This window comes from Hyaena hyaena, unplaced genomic scaffold (assembly GCF_003009895.1).
Source record: "Hyaena hyaena isolate Hyena2069 unplaced genomic scaffold, ASM300989v1 scaffold_1123, whole genome shotgun sequence".
Lineage (NCBI taxonomy): Eukaryota > Metazoa > Chordata > Mammalia > Carnivora > Hyaenidae > Hyaena > Hyaena hyaena.
In genome coordinates this window covers 211,984-236,902 of record NW_024081756.1, presented here as the reverse complement: position 1 = coordinate 236,902, position 24,919 = coordinate 211,984, and the positions used below count along the sequence as shown (strand labels likewise).

At 39.8% G+C, this 24,919-nt stretch overlaps 1 protein-coding gene across 1 annotated transcript in view; it reads right to left on the bottom strand.

Annotated features, from left to right (window-relative positions):
- TTN (titin) overlaps positions 1-24,919 on the bottom strand; it is a 274,001-nt gene that overhangs the window by 229,571 nt on the left and 19,511 nt on the right. The window contains 28 exon segments of the mRNA XM_039222380.1: positions 2,786-2,911; positions 3,142-3,426; positions 5,090-5,321; positions 6,411-6,576; positions 6,666-6,807; positions 7,286-7,546; positions 7,959-8,219; positions 8,346-8,606; positions 8,700-8,963; positions 9,502-9,762; positions 11,368-11,628; positions 11,718-11,981; positions 12,111-12,383; positions 12,478-12,744; positions 13,272-13,553; positions 13,694-15,387; positions 15,499-15,667; positions 15,762-15,926; positions 16,049-16,320; positions 17,504-17,748; positions 17,846-18,079; positions 18,836-19,041; positions 20,280-20,422; positions 21,364-21,579; positions 21,691-21,754; positions 21,971-22,229; positions 22,924-22,989; positions 23,241-23,522. Coding sequence (XP_039078311.1) covers positions 2,786-2,911; positions 3,142-3,426; positions 5,090-5,321; positions 6,411-6,576; positions 6,666-6,807; positions 7,286-7,546; positions 7,959-8,219; positions 8,346-8,606; positions 8,700-8,963; positions 9,502-9,762; positions 11,368-11,628; positions 11,718-11,981; positions 12,111-12,383; positions 12,478-12,744; positions 13,272-13,553; positions 13,694-15,387; positions 15,499-15,667; positions 15,762-15,926; positions 16,049-16,320; positions 17,504-17,748; positions 17,846-18,079; positions 18,836-19,041; positions 20,280-20,422; positions 21,364-21,579; positions 21,691-21,754; positions 21,971-22,229; positions 22,924-22,989; positions 23,241-23,522 — 7,621 coding nt within the window.

Below are 24,919 nucleotides of genomic sequence, written 5' to 3'. Positions count from 1 at the left end.
TAGGGACTTAAAAGTCCTTCAGCTGCTCCTGCGTAAACAAGGTAAAATCTAAAATCCTAAGCGTAGAATATCAAAACCTCAGTACCTGGCCCTTGCCTTCTTTTCTGGCCTTCTCATCCACTTATCGCATCACTTTCCAACCATGTGTAAACCACTTGTCGTTTCCAGCACATGAAGTACACTTGCAAGCTTTTAGGACTTTGTAAATGTCATTCTCTGCCTAGAACACCGCTGTGTTCAAGGATCCTGTGGATTTTTCAATGCCCAGTCTGTGCATCTCTGTCTGTGTTGCAAACAGTCAGCACTGAGTACTCGGACTGTTACAGCACTGACAACCTTGGGATCCAGTTGTGCATGTGTGTCTCCTCACCTACACACTGAATTCCATGAAGGCAAAAGCCAGGTCCTGGCACCTCTAGCAGATAGTGTAATATTTCAATAGCAGGAACACACACATTGGTCAAACAAAACTGAAGTTACTTAAATGAACAACAGGAATCCATCATTACTAGACTAATTATTTATCCTTTTATTTAGCTAGCTGTTGCTCAGTAAGCCTTCAAATGATACTGATTATATGTAGAATAAACATTAGTAAAAAAGGTAGCTTGACTACGTTGTAAAATTGTGCTTTTACAAATTGCTTTTCCACCAGCAGGTGGCACCAGAGACCTTCAGTAGACAACACTTTCTCAAAAGCGCCACCTTATGGCTCAGGGCCAAGTTCCATGCATCAGTAAGTACTGAGTTCCAAAAACATGTGACTGAGGTTTCTGAAGACTCATAATTTTTTCAAGTTTGTAGAAGGCAGGGGTGAATTTACTTTCCTAGGGTAATACTTGGTCAGAGAAAGTTGTGTGAATATTTTTACTTCCAGGGGCATCAACCTTTATGATTTGATAAGTTTTTAAAAGGGCATTTTACTTAATAAACTTAACTTTTTCCATATAGAAAACACGGTTGCAAGAGGATGCTCAAACCTCTGTATGTGTATAAATAGTACCACACATAAAGAGTTAGTAACCCATAAAGTCCATTTAAACATTTAAAGATGGCAGTCATATAGAAAAAATATTTTTGTCTTTATACCCCAAGTGGAGTCTTTTTCTAAAAATTATTTATTATTTTTTTATTTTAGAGAGGGAAAGAGCATGTGTGTGTGAGGACGGGAGAAAGGGAGAGGGAGAGAGAGAATCTTAAGCAGGCTCCACCCTCAGCAAAGAGCCTGACACAGGCTTGATCCCACAACCCTGGGATCATGACCTGAGGAGAAACCAAGAGTGAGATGACCAACCAACTGAGCCACTCAGACACCCCCCAACTGGAGTCTTGTAAAAGGCTTCAAACATACTTTTGCAATACCTTAAAGGCAACTATAATATTATTTATAAACTAAAGAGTACTGTATAAAGACTACGGCTTTAGATGATCCATATATACAAATATTGATTTGAAAACTTTCCTCTAAAAATTCAATGAAAGGACAAATTATTTAGTGTGGCTTTAATGAATTTGATATTAAAATGCATTTTCTTTATTGTGTTAGTGGGATATTATCAAATCAGTCCTTATTTCTTGATATTTAGTATTTCTCAAACTCTGTGCTTTGAACTCACAGTCTATAGTATTTCTCCATGTTGGTTGCCCAATACCAGACTTTCATGTCTATATAATCCCCCTCTATAGTTATAATAAAATTAATGTATTCAGCACCAGTCACTTGCCAGCCTTTCCTATATGCGCTTTACCTACATAATATCTTAATTATGCTCATAAAAATCAACAGGTCCATTTGGTTTCTAGATCAGCATCTTCATCTCAGAGGAGGAAATCATCAGGTCTTAAAAGGCCAAATGAAATACTGACTTGTTTGGGAAAATGGCTCATAGCAATGCAGAGATTGGTTCATAAACCAATGGAAGAGGCATAAAAATAAGCCCACACTTAACTAGGAGTGCTGTGAGAAGCCTAAGCTCTAAGAATTTCCTTTTGGTGGTCATATATAAAGGCCAAGAATAGGGGAGTGCCTTGCATTTGGGATAAAGTTGATTTACTTTTTCCCTACCTGAGATAAACTTACAATCATAATTGGCTTGAAACAGCTGCAAATATTTTGTCTCATTCTACCAGTACTGAACTCCTGACACTAGGGGAAGGGGCCATGGGTGTTTGGGAAGCATGCCCTAATTGAAGAGCATACAGCTAACTGACTGGGGGCTGCTATATGATGAACACTGTGCTATTGCTGATGTGTGTTATCTAACACGATCCTGATTGGTATTAGTCATTTGATAATCATTCTTTTGTCCAGTTAACAATTATGTATTGAGTCTCCACTATGTATGAAGCTATTCTAGAACAAGAACCCACCCTTGCTGCCAAGGATCTTACCTTCTAGTAGCTACGCCTTTTTAGGCACCAGGTTTTAGGTGAATTCCTGCCCTCGTGAAATGTATGCTCTAAGATTAAATGCAATACTATTCTTACTTTATTCATGAGGGAAAGAAAACCAGAGAAATCATGTGTTTGCCTAAGGTCACACAGTGGAGCCATAATTCAAATCCAACCTCTCTGATTATAATGCCCCTTCTTTTGATGCTACATTTCAGTAGCAGTAAACATGGTCTGTTCCTTAGTTCAGTAATTCAAGTAAGTCTTATGCAAGAGTCCCATTAAGAGTCAAATTATGCCTGGGAGGTATCTGTGACAGAGGAAAAGGCGAGAAAGCTTTCCTCAGATCATTCTGTGTAAGTATTAGCAATGATACCTTTGCTCATGAACCTACCTGTTCCAGAAACTCTGCATTGGAAACGGGCTGGCTGTCCCTCAGAAGTGACGGTGTCCTGAAGTGGGGTAATGATAGCAGGGGGATAAACTGGCATTTCCTGATCTGGAGACACGACTTCCGGAACTAAAGAAAGGGACCACAAGATTTGTCAGGATTAAGTCACCTACAGACCTCACAGAAGAATGGAGCATGCTGATTTATCTTAATTCATCTGGCAACAGGACATGTTCTAAAAGCTGGGCAACAATCTACTTGTATGAGCTTCACATCGTATTCATAAATGCAGTGGGACAAGGTGCAAAAGCGGATTTCTTAGGTTTTATTTTAAGCTGAGGACAGCAAGGCCTTTCTACCTTCCACGGAGAGTGAAGCTGATGTCGTGGCTACTCCGTAGTCATTCTTGGCTTCACAAGTATAAACAGCTGCGTCCTCTGGGAAGGCTTCAATTAGCAAGAGTGTGTACTCTTGCCCATCGTGAAGGAATTTGCACTTGAAGCCAGTGGAAAGCAGCTGCTCTTCCTTGTACCAGGAAATTTTGGGCTGTGGTCTGCCAGATATCACAGCACAGAAGCGGGCAGGCTTGCCAGACTGCACAGTGATAGGCTGGAGCTCCTGCAGAATTTGGGGAGGTTCTGGAGCTGGAAGTAAATGAAAACAAACAGCTCGTGAAAAAATGTGAAAACATAGGAGGGCATGTGAAAGTCTGTGCTCGTTTGTGGCCAGTGCCCAGGAACAAAACTTGGGAATTATGATAGCTTTACTTGCCTCAGAATATTAGAACATTCTTTGTGCTGGGAAGGAAGGAAACATTTGGAAATTTGTCCTCAAGTAGAGAGAATACCTTGAGAAAGTTACTTCTGATATTTGAGGTTTGTGACAGGGTGTTGCTTAGATTGTTGAACTTGTCAACATAAGGTGATCACCCTTTGTGTGTTGGGGTCTGGGTGGGGCTGTAGCAATGGACAATACCCTAAAAATACTAGAACAGGGGCACCTGGGTGGCTCAGCCAGCTAAGCGTCTGACTTTAGCTTAGATCTTGAGGTTTGTGAGTTTGAGCCCCACATCAGGCTCTGTGTGCTTTGGATCCTCTCCCCCCCCGCCCCTCCCCCCTTGTTCTCTCTCTCTCAAAATAAAAAAAAAAAGAGTGTGAGACCAACTTCCACGTGCTAATTTTACATCATTTGAATAAAACATGTGGGGAGGTGGTTCATTTCATTCTGGTTTGTTTTGCAACTATTTGTGTATGTGTCATAGCTATTTCTTTATACACAGGCGCCAATGAAGCACAATCAGTAACTATGAACGAAAGAATACATGTTATTCCAGATCTAGTTAGAGGTAATTAGGTAGACTGAAGAAAACTCACTTTCCCGCTATGCTAATCAAAGTATTTTGTCTTTGTTGTGATGAGTGAGGGAAACTGGTTAGTTTACTGAACACAGAAACGGGGAGAAAAGGACTTCTGTGAGGCTGGTTTCTGACCTTTACTCCTCTGTGCCTCAGTCTATCCACCACTAATATTGAAATAATAAGAAGTGGATACCATGATCATTTGGTCTGCTAGGGACTGAGGGAGTGTTGGCAGTATGGTTCAGTTTCATTAACTTGAGGTTATTCCTAGAGTCCTTTCATCTGCTTCATGGGTATTGTTCGGAGAGAGATGACTCAAGATTAAAACAGAGATGGATGGTCCTTTTTCTCTATTTAGGCTAGTCTCCTTTCCAGGTCAGTTTCAAATTCAGTTCTAAGGTTTCTAATGAAGAAAGTGAATGGTTTAATGGCATTCCTCTGAGCATCTGGTAGCATGTGGCATTCCCCTTAAAAGTAAGAGCCTGTGGCCCTAGGGCTTGGGCCAGAGAAAACCTAGCTCCACATCACCTGCGGCTGCCTAGGCCCTCTGGGGCCTCAAAGAGGATCTTTGGGTTTTCCCAAAGGAAAACCTATGGGTTGGTAGAGCTACTTTAGCACTTCGGGCTGAGAGCAGAAAACTCGACCAGCTGAATGCTGTTTCTAGAAACCCACCGGGGGCCTATTGTTATTGACATACAGTGGCTATTCAATCCCGGTGACTAACTAAATGAGGATCCAGCCATTAGGCACCTTCTGGAAATGACATCTTTACAGTCTTTTTAATGGCTGCTCTCCCTTTACCAGGGGATGATGTGAAAATAAATGTAGTTGCAAACACACACGTACCTTGGCTTCCCTAGAAATTTCCCAGAAACTATCAGCACTTTGGGAACTTAAAGGGGAAGATTACTCTAGACGGATTCACAATATGTGTCAGTATCTCTACCTACCGTTGACGTAGAGCGTAACAGAACTCCTGTTCCTTCCTGCCACAAAGGTGTATTCACCGGCATCACTGTGCCGGGTCTCGGAGATAAACATCCGGTGGATTCTTCTCTCCACCACATATTGGTATCGTTCTTGAATTTGGAAATTGATTTCAATGCCATCTTTATACCAGTGGGCGTCCACATCGTCCTCGTTGACCTCAAACTCAACAACGGCACGTTGTTTCTCAATAACCTTTGGATCGAACAGCATAAGAAGAGAACTGAAGCCCAGGTTTTCTTTCAGTTTTGCCCTGTTTCTAAAACTGCTTGTTTCCAGAGGGTGCCAGCCTTATCCATGATGACATAAAAAGGTGACTGGTTATGTCACATTCTGATTTGTCCTGCATACCCTTGGACAGTTGCTGCCCTAACTTTTTCTGTAGAGAATCGTATTTATACCTACACTGAGGAGAGATACTGCCCCCGACGAGACTATGTTTGAATCCTTAGATGTTTGCTTCTTAACTAATAACCGAAATAATGACACTTTATATCTGTGGGCTTTTTATGTTTGACAATGCTCTTCCAAGTTACTGCTCAATTTGGTTTTGTATGGTAGGAACAATAACCTCCTGGGATAGGTAGAAACTACAATCCTCATTTTTAAAAGTGAGGAAATCAAGGGTCAGAATCACACAATACAGGACAGGTGTATTCAGGTGGCCTGAATGGCCTGGTTCTCCTTAGATGAGCAATATGATAATCTGAACTCTAATGATATTTCTCTTCACATGTTACCTCCTTACATCATTTGAGAAGACTGGCCCTCATGAGACTGAGCTCTGCACATGTGGTGGAGAGCAAAGGTGTCTGACTCCGCATCCTTGCTAGGAATCCAGCTTTGCTCAAACTGTTCTTCCTCTCGGGCCTCAGAGGAATTGTTCCCAGCCGAGTCCCTATATACTTGTCCCTCTGGGATAGAAGGCCTCCAAGGAAATGCCACCTTGCTCTCAATTCCCTGAGTTCAGTGGCTGTGTGAACACCACAACGTGTATTTCAGTTCTTTTCTGGTATGTGCGGCTTGGCAGGTGGCCATTTATGAGACAGTGAAGTTTCCACAGCTGCTTTAATTAGAGTATCTAGACAGCTGCTAAGGACACACCATTTCCCTAAGTGAGGGAAAACTGTGACTAAATTGATGTCAGATTAAGAGTATAAGCCAGCAGGGATCAGCTGTTTTCATTCTGTGCTTAGAAAATTTTAAAGTTAAAAAGTGAAAATACCAAACTACGGATTACGTGCTACTGGCGATGTCTCCCCAAATTGAGCACGTAGACAATACCTGAACTGACTTTTTAATACTCCGGATGCGAACATCTCTGCCCTCTACAAAGAGGTTAGCAGTGGATATGTTGCCTCCTGCCACCACTGCGTACTGCCCAGCATCAGACATGCGGGTGGATGGGATCAGGAGGCGGTGGACATACTTCTCCTTCTGTATCTTTATTCTGTGGATGAAATGGAAATTGAAGTTTAATGCACAGTGACTCAAAGCAAACTGGGAATTATTGGAACGTAGCAAAACAAAACAACTGACCTATCCACAATCTGCAGTTCCTGGCCATCTTTCATCCACTGGACAGTGATGTCAGGTTCAGAAACTTCACATTCAAACATGGCTCGCTTCTTCTCAAGAACCTTAATATCCTTAATGTGTTTCCTAAATTCTATATGACGAGCTGGAAAACAGCATGCAGAAAAATTAACTTAATAGCTTTACGACATAATATACAGTTCACCCATTTAAAGTGTACAATTCAGTGGCCTTCAGTGTAGTCATTACCTGCAACCATTACCATGATCGATGTTAGAATATTCTCATGACCCCAAAAAGAAGCCATACCCCCTCTCCCCCCAAGAGCCCTTCTACTGTCTGCCCTCAGATTTAGGCACCAACCTGTGTCTCTACAGATTTGTGTATTCTGAAATTTCCTATAAATGGAATCACACAATATGTGGTCCTCTTTCCCTCAGCGTAAAGTTGTTAAGGTTCATCCATGTTGTAGCGTGTATCAGCACTTGCTTTTTATGCTAACAGTGTTTCATTACATGGATACTCACATTTTGTTTCTCCATTCACGAATTAATGCACTGATTAACATTCTGCATAGTGTGTTTGGCATTTATTTTACGGATACGATGTTTGTGAAACCATACCTTCCACATAAAGGGTGGCTGTTGATGTAGCTTTTCCAGCCACAAAGGTGTACTCAGCCGCATCCCCGAAGTGAACATTCCTGATGTTCAGTGAGTGCGTGAGCTTTTTGGTTCTCATCTGGCATCTGTCAGTTGATCTGATTTCCACACCATTCTTTAACCACTTGTACGAGATGCCTTCATAGTTCACCGTTACCTCAAAGGTAATGGTGTCTTTTTCTTCGGCATTGATGTCTTTCAGCATGGATGTAATCATGATTGCTGCAAAGGGGAAGGAAGTACACCCAAGGAGACTTTGTATCAGTATGATGTGAGTTATAACAAGCACAGAGTGAAAACTAGGGATGTGTTTAATATGTCTGCTAAGGTGATTATAGTTCAGGGATATGAGCTATGATACCTTTCAGGTATCTCTATATAATAGGACAATGCCAAGCAGAGAGAGCTAGTGATAGACACTAGAGCATCTTTATAGGTAGCCTTTCCAGGCTACTTGAATCAGAAAATTTTAAACAGGTGGAGATACTAGTGCTTAACTCAGTGTGAACACGCGTAGATGTGTCAATCAAGGATTTTTGAGTGGATTAACTGCTTAGGAAGGAAGGTCTAGAATACAGAATAACCAGGAGTTTCTTGACTATTTCATATAGCTTTTTTTCATTTGTGTACTTACGGGTCACTTTCAGGGTGGCGCTGACTTGGTCATTGCCACAGACAAATGTGTATTCTGCAGAGTCCTCTGTGCTGGTATTCATGATGATCAGCTGGTGGAGTTTCCCCTGAACGACTATCTTGAACTTCTCACTCATCTCAATCTCCACGCCATTCTTCAGCCACATGGAAGGGACATTGAAGTGGGACACCTCACACTCAAAGGAGGCATTTTTCGTCTCAGGTACCTCAATGTTTTTCATGGTTTTTGTAATATGCAGTGCTTGGGAAAATGAAAGAGCACTTCAGTTAGTATATTTTATTTAAAAAAAAGTGTCTGAAATCAACCAACCAACAAATGAACCCATGGGCATCACCTAGGGAAATGTCACAGGGAGCTAATACTTACTCTCCACAAAAAGTTTAGCTTTGCACTCCAGTTGCCCCACCACGGCTGTATATTCCCCAGCATCTGAAGGGGAAATATGCTGCAGCATCAGTTTGTGAACCTTCCTTTCTGAGACCAGTCTGTGTTTGTCACTTGGTTTAATCTCCACGTTCTTGTGGAACCATTTTACCGGAACCGTGTCATGGGACACACTAACTTCAAAGGCAACGGTGGCATTTTCCAAGGCGGTCACATCTTTTGGCTTTTTAATGATCTTGACGGCTAATGAGAAAAGTTGAAACGATTCAGGGATATGGGTTAACTTCGTGGTAACCATTAACTGGCTACTTGTAAAGTGTCTCTAAATCAACTTACTCTCAACGTGCAGTCTGGCACTGGCTCCTAGCTTTCCAAGCTTGAAGCCATACACAGATTCATCCACAACAGCACAGTTTTTAATCCTCAGAGTGTAAACTGTTCCTTTGACTGAGATGTCATACTTGTCATTGGATTTCAGCACAACCCCATTTTTGATCCACTGGACGCCCTTTACATTAGGGTGTGTGAGTTCCACGGTGAAAACGGCATCCTGTGTCTCTGTCACCGTGAGGTTCTTGAGAGTCTTCTTAATTTTGACAGCTGGAGACAAATTTATGAGTGGTTTAGGAAATAAAGATGGTATCATCATGTAAAAGAAGTCCTGGAATAAGATCATTACCTGGCCATCTTGCAAAAGAATGGCTATCAAAAATTTTGAGGTTATGCAGCAGCTCTATTTTAAAAGACACCTCGAGATTATTTAGGAAAACCTGGGATCCAGTTTGAAATGTACACTGTGCAATGATTTTTCTATACTTAAATGAGATGAAGTTTGCACAGCCGTATACTAATAGCTCAATAGACTGGAGAGGAGCAAAAGAGGGATGGAGAATGAGAGTGTCTAATTAAACCGTCCCTCCAAGCTGGAACCTAAGAAATGGCTTCTTCACAGAAACACATCATATAAGCAATTTTGCACCCTGTGGTCTATGGCTCAGAAACTTTGGAGAGTTTATAATGATTTTGTGAAATCATGCTTTATTACATCCAAAATAATTATACCACTGACTTTTAAAATGATAACCATCAAGAATGAAATATAATGTGGAATGGATAAATCTGTTGTCAGATCACTAACCTTCAACTTTGAGTTTGGCAGAGGTTTTGGAGGTGGCCACCTTGTAGGTGTATTCTCCCATGTCATCTAATCTGCTGGCAGCAATGATAAGTCTCCTTTTGTGGTCATCTGATTCACTTCTGATGATGTTACTCAGCGGTAGGTGTTTGCCATCCTTCAGCCATTCTCCTTCAGCATCTGGGTTGGCAACTTCACATTCAAACACAGCTTCCTGTGACTCAGCCACAGTCTGATCAGTGAGTGGCTTGGAGATGGCCCCCCCTTTGGAACAAGAGAAGTACCAGTGTCAGTCCTTTAAAAAATATTTATACAAAAAGGAAGTCTTTGCACAATTAAATGTAAAATATCATATTTGAAAACATGATTTTGAATGTCGTGAATGGTCTAATTATCTTTACTCATACTGAGAAGATATCACAGAAACCCCTATTCTAAGTATGCATGACTGATAACCAAGGAAAATACTGGAGTCAGGAAGGTTTTGTAAAGGGAAAGCAACTGATGAGTTAATACTGAATTCTAAAAACCATACCACATGGATGGCCTCTAACTCAATCCCTTCTTCAAAAGCATTCTACCTAGTCTTCTAAGGGTTGTGTCTAATCTTTGATTGGGAAAAGATGTGCTAAACAAAATGTATAGTCTTCAATGTCTCTATAAGATTCGAGACTCTTATGTACTAAAAATCACTATTGTAACAAATGTCATCTCTTTTATGAAGCTTCTCACCATTGCCTCCATGACCATCATTCACCAGCAGAAAAAATTACTCCTTCAGCAAGTTAGATGCTGATGTATCTGTCTGTCTCTCTCTAAATTGTGAATTCCTCAAGAAAAAATTTCATGCCTCATTCGTTTTTGTGTCCTGTGTTTCTAGCAGTCCTTGCCTATGGTAGAGCCTTAAAAAATGTTGAGTGAAATTATACAAGGGCTCATAGTTTTTTCTTATTTGCACACATTTAAAAACATGCAATTTATCTTAAACATGTCAGAGTGCAGGATCCAAAATTTTGTTTCAGAAGTGTTTTTTATGGTCAGGTATCTGAGGAAATTTTATGATGTAATAAAGTATAACCCATGTAACTGTCATACAAAGTGGGACACACAATTCTCATACGGACTACACAATTTAGTCTCGATGTCATATCTCAGCTCTTCAGTAATTAACTTGTAATGAACTAAACAAATTAATGATGACTTCTAGTTTTTTCTGGGCAATTGATTTATGCTTTTGGTTCTTCATTTTGAAGCTAGGGATTTCTGCTGAATGAGAATGGTCTACTTCCTGTCATAAGAAAGAGATATATAGATACAATGAATTATATTTTAAAATTTTCATTGGGTTCATAAAACAAGTATGAAGGGAAGAAAAGAAACAAAAGTTAAAGAAAGAAGAGTGATTAAAAAAAAGAAATCTACCTTTAGGGTAGGAAAGTTTAAATAAAGCTCAGTTCAACAAATGTTTATTGATCGTCTATCATGTGCAATATGTTAGAGAACATAGATGGGATGGAAGCAAAATTCCAGATTGGAAAAGCTGGTGTGTGAAGAAGAAATAGGCAATGAGACAAGTAGGTGAAAAAGGCCATGGGAGAGACACACACACTAACTAATCCTGAGGTTGTAGGAGTAAGATCTTACACAAATGGGAAGATTATGGAAGGCTTCACAAAAAAGATGGCATTTGAGGTAGGTCTTCCCAGAAGCACATGGTGGGGACAGTATTGAGGGGACTACTGACTTCGAGAATAGCATAAGCAGAGGCATGGAAGAAGGAAACTGATGGGAATTTGGAAGGAAATGGGCCATGATTTCTTGAAGTGAAACAAGTGCCCCACATGAGAACTCAGATTTAAGTGTACCAACCTGCTACAGTAAGTTTGCCAGATGTCATATTTTCTCCAGCAAAAAATGTATATTTTCCTTCATCATCTTTCATCATATTTAGAACTGTCAATTTATATATTTTTCCATGAGCTTCAATTTTATATTTGGAACTGGGTTTGATTTCTTTGTCCTTAAAATTCCACAAAACATCAATTCCTGAGTGGGACAGCTCAACTTCTAAGACCACATTTTGGGTTTCTGTACAGGTAAGGTCACGAAGACCTCTGATAATTTTAATTTCTGGGGAAAAAGAAAAGAAACACTTGGTTAATATTACACTGGGAAAATAATGCTTAAAACAATGATAAGTTAAATGGAAGAATCCTTACTTTCCACAGAAAGATCACAGCTGGTTTCGACTCTGCCAACCATAAGCTTATAAGGTCCTTCATCTGAAGCATGGGTCCGGTTAATCACTAGTCGCTGCTTAGTGCCTTTGACAATGGCTTGTACACGATCATCAGGCTTGATTTGTTCATCATTTAAGTACCATTTAACAGAAGTTACATCAGGGACTGAGACCTTGCATTCAAGCACAGCCTTGGTACCCTCAATCACGTTAACATCCTTTAGAGGGGTTATCACATCAACACCTGCAAAACCACAGACACACACACACACACACACAGATTTATTAATGTGAATTTTGTTTTAAATGTCTGCTAATTAAAGTTTTCTACCTCACTTAAAAATATACACATAAAAATGTATGTTGTACTCACTGTAGACAGAGACACGCCCACTGGTTGACAGTCCAAGGGATGGAATGGTGAAGGAGTAATTCCCAGCATCCTCCTTAGTCATGTCTTCAATAAGCAGCATATGTGACTGTTTGTCTATCACAATGTGAACCCTGTCACTGGGCTGCACTTCCTGGCCATCTTTCATCCAGACGCCTTCCACATTCTCTAAGGAGACCTTAACCTCAAGCTGAACGATGTCACCTTCACAGACTTTTTGATCACTAAGTCCTTGTAGGATAGCAATGGGCCGGGCTGTGAAATATGAGGAGAAAAATGAAAGTTATGATCAGTTTTTATCAAGAAGCCATGATATTCACTGCAGGCCAAAAGGAACAGGCAGACTTACGTTTCATCTTTAGTTTACAGGTTGTCTTTTTGCTATCGACAACAAAGCTGTATTCTCCCTGGTCTTCTTTGGTCACATCCTTAACAGTGAGGTTCTGACGTCCACGGCGAGATGTAATTGTGTATTTACCATTGGATTTCAGCTCCACACCATTATGATACCATTTGCCTTCTATATTTTCTGGGGATATAATGCACTCTAACTCTCCTGAAAATGATTCCGGAACTTCTATATCCTGAAGTTCCTTCACAAACTCAACAACGGCACCTGGGGCATAAGATAAAGAGAAGTTAATTTTTCTTGAGAGTTACACATCTAGACTTAGGTTAGAAAAAATTTCTTGTAAGTCTCTTAAATCCCCCATGCTATCAGGAATATTCTTAATGTCTACCTACTGATGAACTGAGAAATATACTTTCAATGAAAAGATGTTATTTTACTTAAAACAATTCTTAAAACACAGAATTTTATTCCAATATAAAAATTTAAAAACAAGGCATCAAAATAACCTTGATTCTTAATCCCAATTGTCACTAACATGAGAGAAGAATGTAATATGATGCCATCCAATAATTTTGAAATAAACTTTTCATTTTGAAACAAATAAAAATAAAAAAATAAATCCAAATTGTCAATAATCTCAATTAGTGGTATACATTCAGGAATCTTGTTACAGAGGTTATATTCAACTCCCACGTAGTTCTTTTTATAAAAGGAAAATTGCAAAGCTAATTTTATCACATACTAAGGGCGACTTTAGCACTTAAGTAAATAGTGAAATTATCATTTACTACCTTCGACGATAAGTTTTGCCGTTGTTTTTACATTTTCATCTTCCACAAGTACACAGCTGTAGTCTTCAGCATCAGACGTGTCAATTGTCAGTATGGAGAGGAAGTGAACCTTTCTGTCTGAGTGCATCCTGTATTTATCTCCTGTATGAACCTCCACACCATCTTTATACCATTTCACTTTGACAAACGGCTCTGAAGTTTCACATTCAAAGGTTGCCATGGTGTCTTTTTCCTTAGCAACCACATCTTGTAATTCCTGTGTGAAAATGATCGATTGCTTTGCTATAAGAAAAGGGGGAAAAAGACATTATATTAAATTAATTCACAATTTGAATCATAGGAAAATAAAAAAAAGAAATACACTAATGGATATTCATGGATAAATAGAGACAGATCCATCTACCCAAAGATGTCAAAATTACCTTGGACAAGTAAGAAGGCATGGCTTGAGGTTTCTCCAGCTATGTTGATGGCTTTCACCATAATGCTGGCAGAGTCCTCAGCAGTCACATCTCTTATGACCAGTTCACAAACATTGTCTTCGGGCCAGTACCAGTAGATTCTGTCAGAGCGTTCAATCTTTACACCATTTTTGTACCATTCACATTCAGGATCTGGTCTTCCCACCACTCTGACCCGGAAGTGTGCATCAGATCCTTGGCCCACTGTTTGGCTTTGGATTCTTTCAAAGATTTTAGGAGCCTCCATACTAGGACTTAGTTCAATTTTATCAGGTTTAAAAGTTGGAATAGTGATTTTGCCTTCTTCAGCAAGGGCTTTCTTTTCCTCTTCAGTTAATTCTTTGGTCCAGTGGAGAAGTTCGTCTTTTGTCTTCCTTAGGAGTTCTTCATAGGATTCATCCTTCTTACGAGACTTGAGCTCCACAGCAGTAATTGCTTCGTAATATCCCTCCTCAGTTCTGCGCTTGAATTTACTGCGCAACTCTTCTGACTCTTCAGATACCTTTTCATGGGTAATTCTTTCAGCCCTTTTCAGCTTCACAACTTCCTTGGTTTCAGTGGTGTCAACAGGTCTATCTACTTTTTGTACTTCAAACTGAAGTTTTCCAGGTTCGTGTACATGAAACTCGGGCTTAGGTTCAGGGGCTCGTCTAAGGACAGACCTAAAATCTTCCCTCTGTTGGATCTCAAGTTTCACTTTATGCTCTATCACACCTTCAGGATTTTCTGCAGTAACCTTGACTTCCCCTGTATCATATGATTTGCAGTCCACGATGTCCAAATAATGAATGCCATCATAGCGAACTCTGAACCTTTTGCTTTTGCGAATGAGCTGTCCATTGAGGTACCAGTTGACTTTGGGTTGAGGGTAACCGGTCACTCGGCAACGGAATCTAGCAGTCTCCCCTTCAAGTACTCTTACTGGCTCTGGGAACAAGACAATGTCTGGCTTTTGCTTCTCTTTCTGATCTGTTGTTACACCTGTAAGGGCACCTTCGTGAGCCATCCTCTCTAATTCCTCAATTCTTTGTAAGCCTTTCCTCCCCTCAGGCAATTGAGATTCTTCCACAAGACTTTTTTCATCTTTAACAATAAGTGTAGCAGATGTGTGATCTGTTCCATATTTGTTAGTAGCTCTGCAAGTAATGATACCGCTATCTCTGGAATATGCAACCCCGTAATCAAGGCTGCAGTACCCAAACTCATTGATCATACGGAGCCTGTTGGCTGCTTCAAGTGGCTTTCCATCATGGAGCCATTCCACCACCATTGTTGGGTCACCAATTGGTGTTAGCCTACACTCAAAATGGGCAGGCCCAAAGCGCTTGAGTCTTAAGGAAGTGAGTTTTTTCTTGAAAAATGGCTTCTGTTGTTTCTCTTTATCATAAAGGTCACCCTCTTCCCATTGCTCTTGACCATATCGCAGATGGAGGGGCTCCAGTTCTGGAGCTGCAATCTCTTTTGCTCTATAGGTCCCTCGTGGGATGATTAATTTTCTCTCTGGTTCAGGCTCTGCAAACTCAACTTCAACATTTACTTTGCACCTTGTAGTGTCTCGGCCAGCCTTATTGATAGCAGTTGCAGTATACCAGGCAGAATCTTGGCTGACAGTGGAATCAATTCTAAGGGCAGCTTCTCCCTTTATCCCTTCAATTCTATTAAAAGAGAAAAAAAAATTAAAAATTTCAATACAGAAGTAGTTATTGTTTCCTTAGTTATTTGGATTTGATAATGAGCTTAGTTTTATTATTTTCAAGCAAACTTACATGATTCTTGGATATTTATGAGGTACAATGATGTCACTGTTTTTCAGCCATACAATATCAGGGTTGGGATTACCCGTAGCTCTGACTTTCATTTCAAGTCGAGAACCTTCCTTTATATTGACATTTTTTAGTTTTTCCACGAACATTGGTTTTACCTGATGTTCCACAGCTGGAAGAGAAAGATTGTGATTCAGAGTGAATAAGGCTGAAACACCTGTTTATAGCCCAACTGATAAGGTAGTTTCTTTTTTAAGGGCAAATACCTTCCACAGTTAAAATCACTGAAATCGACGATTTGCCTGCTCTGTTTTGGGCAACCACAGTCCATTCACCAGAGTCACTGGGGGATGCAGGGACAATAATCAGTGATTGGGTACCATCTTCTTTAATGACTACTTTATGGGTATAATCATTGACAATTTGCTGGCCTGTAAAAAATAAGTGGAAAGGAAAACATAGATTAAAACAGTTCTTTTTAAAAAGTGTTGTACATACATATAAGCTTATTTTTGGGTTTAATGATTTGTAGGTAAAAATTCATCATACTTACCATCATGAAACCAAAAGGTCTCTGGCATAGGTCTACCGACAACCTTTAAGTCAAATCTGGCGGTTTGTCCTTCTAAACATTTGAAAGAAGCAGGCTTTAACACAAAGACTGGCTTATACAGCCTCTCAAGTTGTGACTCATCTGTTTCCTCCAGCCGACGTCCAGGGGACATTCTTGCAGGGGACATCCGTGCAGGTGACATCCTTGCAGGAGACATCCGTGCAGGAGACATGCGTATAGGAGATCTACTCACTGAACGTGGAGAAATGGATCTGAAAAACAAAAGCAAAACAATATTTTCATGAGGCCCAGAGAAAACAAAGCAAAATATTATTTTAGAATATACTTCATATACATATTAGAAGACACTTCAAACTCATTGGGATCCAAAACAGAATACATTATTGTTGCCCTCAAATCCATGTTTTTCATATATCCTCAATTCCAGTCAGTATTATTGAACATAGCCAAGTACTCAGCCTTAAGATCTTGGTACAATTCTTAATACAGTCTTTCCCTCATCACCTGAATTAGTCACCAAATCTTTCTGATTCAACTGCCAAAATGTCTCAATGAATGTTTGTTGGTTAAATAACCCAACGAATAAATTTATAAAAAAAAAAAAAAGAAAAATACAATTTTTTACTCAAGAGAAGGGAAAACAGAAATTATATTGGAAAAAACCCAAAAACCTATTTATCCATTGTAGCCAGACTGGCTTGGAATGAATTTCTTTCTTTTTTTTTTTTTTTTAATATTTTTATTTATTTCTAGGAGAGAGAGAGAGAGACAACGTGAGCAGGGGAGGGTCAGAGAGAGAGGGAGCCCGACGCGGCGCTCGAACCCACGAACCGCGAGATCATGACCTAAGCGAAAGTCGGACGCTTAACCGACTAAGCCACCCAGGCGCCCCTGGCTTGGAATGAATTTCAAGTGCTGGCACAATCACTTACAGGGCAGGAGAACTAAGACAATTTTCATATGTTCACAAAGATTAAGTGTCCCCACTTCCAAAATAGTAATAACAATACCTACATTGCAAGGTTGTTGTATAAATTAGAGATAACATGTGTAAAATCAGGTATTAAGTAAACCTTTACAGTTTTCAATATATTAGTTCTAGCACCAGGAGATGAATAGCATGCTGCACTAATGACAATGCTTTGCTCACCTTGAGCCAGGACAAGATAAAAACTCTTGGCAATCATCTGTATTGCTAATGGCAAGTTTTGGTGCTATCTCCACTTTCTCTCTTTCTCTCTCTCTTTCCCTTCCTTCCTTTTCTTTCCTTCTTTCTTTCCTTTCCTTCCTTTCCTTCTTTTCTTTTTCTTCCCTTCTTTCCTTTCTTCCTTTCTTTTTTGTTTTTAGCCCCCACACAACAGCAATTTGCTATTGGAATATTTGGTGTTTTAAACAATTCAAATATTAATCAACCCAAATTACTGTGAGGCTTACCTGATTCTGCTCACTGGCTCTGGTGTGGGTATGTAAGTTGGAGCACCGAGAGGTGCAGCAGGCTCCACATACAACTTCCCTGAGCAAATTGCATTTCCCTTAATATTGCTGGCAAATGCAGTATAGATGCCTTCGTCTTCTGGAAGAAGAACAGGTATGCGCAGACTAGCTCTGCCGTCTTGCAGAAATTCCATTTGGTATCTCTCTCCATGTTTGATTCGCTTGCCATCTTTGTACCATGCAATCTGCAAATGATATTTTGAAAAAAAATTTAGATAAAATAATTATTGTAGCTGCTGTGCATCATTATTGTAGTGTGGAGGCATGAAGGTTAGGTTTTACCTTGGGTAATGGATAGCCAGACATCTTGCAATGAAAAGTAACACCCATTCCCTCAAGAATTCTATAATTTTTGATTCTTAAATCAAATCCTGCTTCAATAGCTTCAGATTCAGAAATGTCAACTGCCATCTTTTCTTCTCCATCTTCTTCAAGAAGTTCTTCTAATGTAGTCTTTATTATTCTGTATTCAATTTCTTTGATGAGCCTCTCTTCGAAGGAGGAAATATGGAATTCCTATGTAGTAAAAAAGATGATAGTTTGTTAAAAATATATAAATCCTGACAGTCAGAAATGTTTTAAGACTATTAGTTTCAGGGGCACCTGGGTGGCTTAGTCAGTTAATCATCAGACTCTTCATTTTGGCTCAGGTCATGATCTCACAGTTCATGAGATTGAGCCCCTTATGGGACACTGTGCTGACAGGGTGGAGCTTACTTGGGACCCTCTCTCTCCCTTTCTTTCTGCCCCTTTGCTGCTCCTGCACATGCTGTCTTTCACAATAAATAAATAAACTTTAAAAAAGAGTATTAGTTTCAGAGACAAGGATTCAAGTTTTGGGGGAAACATCCAGAAAGATTTCTGTTTTTGTTTTTTTCAGTGAGAATTACAGGAGTCCCTGTTTTGTTTTCTAATCTGCATTACCATCATCTCTGTCAGCTCATGCTGTGGCATCTTGGGTCATGATATTCTAAAGGCACAGGTTACTTTGGGATGTTCATCCTACAAATGAAGGAATTTGGGCAGTAGTGGACCTGGTCATCCTAGTATTTATCTTTTCCTGCATATTCAAAATCCCTATTTCCAAAGCCACATTATGCAACATGTCATGAAGGTTAAGGAAACTCATCAGCAGTGAACTTGGACCTAATAACTACAGTCCAACCCTGACCCTGTCACCTGAAAATGAAAATACCAAACAAAAAGAGGGACACCTTGGAAAGAAAGGGTAATTTATGAGATGATTTGCTTGGTCATTCTTCTTATACCCACCTGTTCTTCTACAAAAGTCCTGACCATTACAGTATCTTTGGCCATTTTTTTCCTAATTAAGGCCTGTTCTTTTTCATACTCTTTTTCATAATCAGAGTATAAAAATCCAGGTGCTATTTCTCCAACTTTAGGTTCTTGCACAAATGCAGTCATTTGTGTTTGGTAAAGCATTTCTTGCTGGGACTTCATCAGTGACTCATAATCAGCTAGAAGTTAAGAAGAGAAGTGAATTTCTGTAAGTTTTGACTTAAATTCCAGTATAGTTAACAGGGTGATATTGGTTTCAGGTGTATACTATAGTGGTTCAACAATTCCATACAACACCCGGTGATCATCCAGACAAGTACCCTCATTAATCTCCATCACCTGTTCTACCCATCCCCCACCCACCTCCCCTTCAGTAACCATCAGTGTGTTCTATATAGTTAAGAGCCTGTTTCTTGGTTTGTCTCTTTCTCTTTTTCCACTTTGCGTATTTATTTTAAGAACACAAGTTAATTTTTAATGTTCTTAGGAAAAGCCTTCATATCACTTCATTCAGGTCCTGTACTAGGGAAAGTTGATAACCAAAAGCCAGATTTTCCAAATTTTACTCTCAAAGTGCTCAATATATATTAGATTGAGATTCAAAAACAAACTTTCATTGACAAGTCAAAGCAGCCACTACTATTGTAGAAAGAATTTTATGTTGGCATTCAGTTCTTTAGGAAATATCCTAGTGATCTTCCTAATTTGGTACGTGGCATTTGGCAATTCATTTATCTTCCTGGGGCTTGAGGGCTCTATCTGCTAAATTAGGATAATATCCTAACTTGCTATAAGGGGTCTTGGGCAGATCAAATGAGACAAAACAAGGGATGGTCCACGGCAAATTCGAACAATTAAGCAAAAGTAAATGTGACCCACAGATACATTTGGTTTGGCCTGAATGTTATTATGCCTTTTGTCAAATTACTTATGAATCCTGAAAATCTTGATTTCCAGGTTTTCTTTAAAATACCAGAAACTCTAGGGACATTGAGCCTGGCAGGTGTGTGCCTGGTTACAACACAGTGGAGGCAGGGAATTACTGCCCCCTTGAGGCAGGGCATATGCTCTCCAGTTTGTCACTGTCTTCACAACACTCACTAATATCTGCCTGGATCTGGAAGGCAACTAGGTTTGCAGTCTTTGCATCTCCAAAGGCATGATATGTCTAGAAATGTAAGCACCAGGTAGAAACTTCGTGCTAGAACCCTGATATCTAACACCAGGATGGCTTTTGAGGCCATGTGGTCTAAAACATTTTCTACCTAGCTGAGGCCAAGAGAGGGTAGTGACGAGGACAGAGACAGTCTCTCAGAACTGGGATATTTAACAGGCCTTTGACAAACACACAGCACTGCTACTCCCCTGCATTTCCATTCCTATCATGCACAGAGGAAGTCCTGAGAGCTGCGCTTACCTTCCTCCAGTAGGGAGGCAGAGGCAGAAGTCTCGCCATGCTTATTACGAATAACAATAGTGTATTCTCCGGCATCATCAGCAAAAGTCATTGAAATCACCAGTCTGCACTCTCCAGTTTGTTTGTTGTAACTCACTTTGTATCTTTATGGAAATGAACATACATAAAATTCACTCACAAATAACCCTATGTGAATAAACAAACCCTCATGCGGATCTATGGTACAAAATTCAATGATCTTAAACATGTGACCAAGCTCCATATAGAATAGAAGATTGCTGAAAATGGGGGAAAGTGCATGAACAGGAGTAATGAGGGCCAAACAACTTAAAATGTTCATTTTATATAAGGCTCATATATTCTTTGAAATAAATGATAGACTATAATACCACTAGAATCAGCCACATGGAAAGGGCATCAGTGTTTATGTGAGCGAATGATGAGGTCAGTTAAACACTTGGGTATTTCTCTTTGTTCAGTACTTTGCTCCTTGTTTCATGTGAAGATCAAATGAATAATCAAAACAATAAATCCCTTTTAAATATTTCAATCTTAAGCCTCTGGTATACTGTATATCTTCTTATTAAGACATAAGAGGTACACTTTTAGATGATTTGTCTCAAGTTGCAGAAGATTCAAAGCTAAATTTTACATTCAGTTATAACAAATTTATTAGCATAGATTTTCATGTATAACTTTCTTCTTCATTACAGGACCCTTGTTATTTTCTCTTTCAGTGATTTAATTATTATGCATTTTTACTGAATGCTGTCTTAGATGCTTTCTAGAAGAACATGTGTATGCGTGTAAAAATCCACATTTTCTCTGTTTCACTAGCGCTATACATGAATCGAACTAGAATATAAAGAAATCCATCTTCTATCCACTTTTGTCAAGTAGCTTTGTTTCTCGGTAAGACTTTGTGCAAAAATGTAAAAATAGCTCAAAACATACTCTGAAGTTTCCATAATGAAAGAGCCTACATTTGGAGGATGGTGGGGTAAGTATATCCTACTTCTTTCTAGGCTTCCTTATACATATCATACAAATAACAGAGAACGCTATCAGTCAGCCATCAACACACCTGTATCCCGAGGTGAGAGGGACACCAGATTTTTTCCAGTAGACATGGGGCTTTGGATTGCCACCAACTTGACATTCAAACACAATGCTCCCGCCTTCCACCAGTTTCTGGACCACTGGTTTTGTAATAAAGAAGGGAGCGGCAGGTTCTCCGGGTACCGCTTGTTCCTCTGTGATGCTGGTATCAGTCATTACCACATCTCTTGACTCTACCAAGCTGGAAAGAGAATTCAAATTAGCTTCTGGGCTGCAATCTGCCAATACCAAAGGGATTAAAAAAAAAAAAAATCAAAACTGTCCTAGAACAAAAGCAGAAGAATGTTTTTACCGTTTCTCTTCTGTGGTAAATTTCTCAGCCACAGTGGTTGTTTCCTTTTCAAACTCTTCTGATGCTGGAAGAAGAAAGAAGTTTCTCATTTAAGTCAGGCATTTAGTCTGTTTTGTTGGTGACCTCTGTTTAGCATGACAGTTAGGTTGACCCCTTAACCTAGCCCCAGTTCCCACAGGGGACACCATTACGGACTGTACAGAAACCATACTGTGGAAAGAAGTGTCGGCTGAGAGTAAGATGGCAGGTACAAATGGGCAGTGGGAGTGTGGCCACAAACCTTGCACAGCTAGATAGCAGGATGTGCTGACAGTCCCAGCCTCGTTCACAGTGCTGCAAGTAAATCGCCCGCTGTCTTCCGCAAAGGCTTCTCGAATCATAAGACGAGCGATTCCACTCTGGAAGGTTATCTGGAAATCAATGGAACTTTCTATTTGGTAGTCTTCCCTGTACCATGTCACTTTTGGGGATGGGTATCCAGAAATGTGGCACTCCAAGGTGACAGATTCACCTTCTATAACAGTCACATTTTTTAAGCCCTGAAGAAAGAAGAAAAAGGAAATACTGATAATGTGTACATATTCATTAATCATCTCTATAAGTTATAACAAGTGTCAGAATTTGCACATTCTAATATTTTTTTAAAGGCCAAGACTCTAGAAATATTAATGAAGAGACTCCTTTGAAAAGTTATTTCCTAACTTTAAATAAATGTAAGGCGTTTCCGAGATCATAAAGCAGAACTATATTAACACCATTTAATGGGGCAACTCTGTACCCTCTGTTACTCTCATGTATTTAAATCCCAATGGGACGTAAGTGTTCAGCAGCAAATGCTGCCACTTCACCAAGCTTTTCATGTTAGCCCCATCTGGAAGTACTCTATTCTTCCCCCATTGTGATGCTTATCACCATCTAGATTTTTGCTTGTTTATGTACTTTTCTTTAACAGTAAGGCTAAAAGTTCAAAGAGGGCTAGATTGGTCTTTATATCTCCATAACACTCCCAGTAATCCCTTAGGCCTAATAGAAACTCATTAAGTCTGTGGACTATGTGACTGATCATTGCCACACGGAATTCCCTCTTTTCTTGCCAAATAGTGTGTCATCTTAAAATTAGCATTTGTGAACTCACTAATGCCATTTTCCAGTTTAAAAAATTGACCTTTGCGTGTATTAAAATTATCTAACCAGATATGCGTATGGTCCGATGCAATCAATTTCGTCACTCACCGAGACCAAAGTTGGTGGAGTAACAGGAATTTCAACAGGTGCAGGTACTCTTGCTGTTTCTGTTACCTATGAATTTTACAAAGGACGTTACAGAATGTCTGTGGCATAAGGGGCAATCCCGTTAACTCTTAGCACATGCAAAATTATAAAAATAATTTGAGGAAAAAGAGCTCTGCCCCACACCAGACTCAATAAAATTAAGTTGGAGCATGGTAAAGGAGGAAGGCAGGATGTCTGAGGACTTCTGTGGCACAAACTGACCGTGCGCCTGCTCAATAGGAAGGAGTCAAGAGACAGTGTACAATCCAGTGACTGACCTTGGTTTCGCGCTCATGCAGTACTTTGTAGCGCTCTTCATGGACTGTGCCGCCAGTGATGCTCACCCCTACCTCCTTTTTCACTTGAACGCCAGCTTGACTCTTGTAAGTGTCTGGCGTGTCAGCGAAGGGGAACTGTGGAGAGGGGGTGGGTTCTGCTCTCACTCTAGTCTCAGCAGGCTTCACAGTGGGTGCCTTTACTGACTTGGTGATCTTCTGAGCAGAAGACGTGGCTGACAACTCTTTCTGTAATGTGGCGATAGCGCTACCGGCTATCGATGCCTAAATGGAAACAAAATGATCTGTGTCATGGTTCAGAAGTCCATGGCTACTATCAAGAACTCTTTGGTGGGTCAGAGTCTATTTTCTATATTGTCAGTTATTTTAATGCTCTCATTCTCAATACATTTGAAAATATCTTTCTTAGGGCACCTGGGTGGCTCATAGGGTTAAGCAATTGACTTCAGCTAAGGTGATGATCTCACAGTTCGTGAGTTTGAGCCCCGTGTTGGGGCTCTGTGCTGACAGCTCAGAGCCTAGAACCTGCTTCAGATTCTGTGTCTCCATATCTCTCTGCCCGTACCCCACCCTCCCCCTATGCTCTCTCTCTCTCAAAAATAAATACACATTAAAAAAGTTGAAAATATTTTTCTTAGAGAGTTGTATTTAGAGCTCCTTATTTTATGCTCTTGTCATAAAGGGACAGAGGAGTTTCTAAAGCTCAGTGATGAATTTTCACTTAACCACCCTGCAAACACTACAGTGGGAAATTCAAAATCAGGCAATTATTAAAATATTTGGTAAATTCACAAGAACTACTTTATTTTTTTCCCCAAGAACTACTTTAAAATAGTTTAAAATTATAAAGTTTCAGCTTCACATCTGTGTGGAAGGTAAACACAGAGACATTATGAAAATATTTTAAAGGCTATCTCACTCTTTATATTCTGTCACTGTCTATGGTTATTTGATTTCAATAGGGATTCGGGGCTATTCCAAATATAGGTATTAAACATACTTTACAATTCTTTTTTCTTTTTATATTTTTTAAATGTTTTTTATTTATTTCTGACAGAGAGTGTAAGCAGGGGAGGGTCAGAGGGAGAGGGAGGGAGGTACAGAATCTGAAACGGGCTCCAGGCTCTGAGCTAGCTGTTAGCACAGAGCCCGACGCAGGGCTCGAACCCACGAACAGTGAGATCATGACCTGAGCCGAAGTCGGACACTTAACCGACTGAACCACCCAGGCGCCCCACTTTACAGTTCTTTGAAGACACACAAGATTTGCATTCTACATGTTGGATGTGCATAAGAGGAACAATAACTAATATTAAGGATTATTATGTGCTGTCAACTTGCTAACGTTTTTACATGCATTAACTTGTCCCGACGGCAGAGCTAATAGGAGCAGAGCTAGGACACTAATCCAAGACTGTGTGATTCCACAATCCACCCCAACTGCCACACAATACTGCCTCTCTCCATTTTATTATATTGTGTATATGAATATATGATTTCTCAGTGACTGACTCTGTTATATTGAATATAGGATTTCTCAATGTCTGACTTTATTATTGATATACATTCACAGCTAAGTTACTTTGAAATGTTTCTCAGCATAAGGAAAACGAAACTGTACAATGCACCATCTTTTACAGAACGTGAAACAGAGAGAAGCC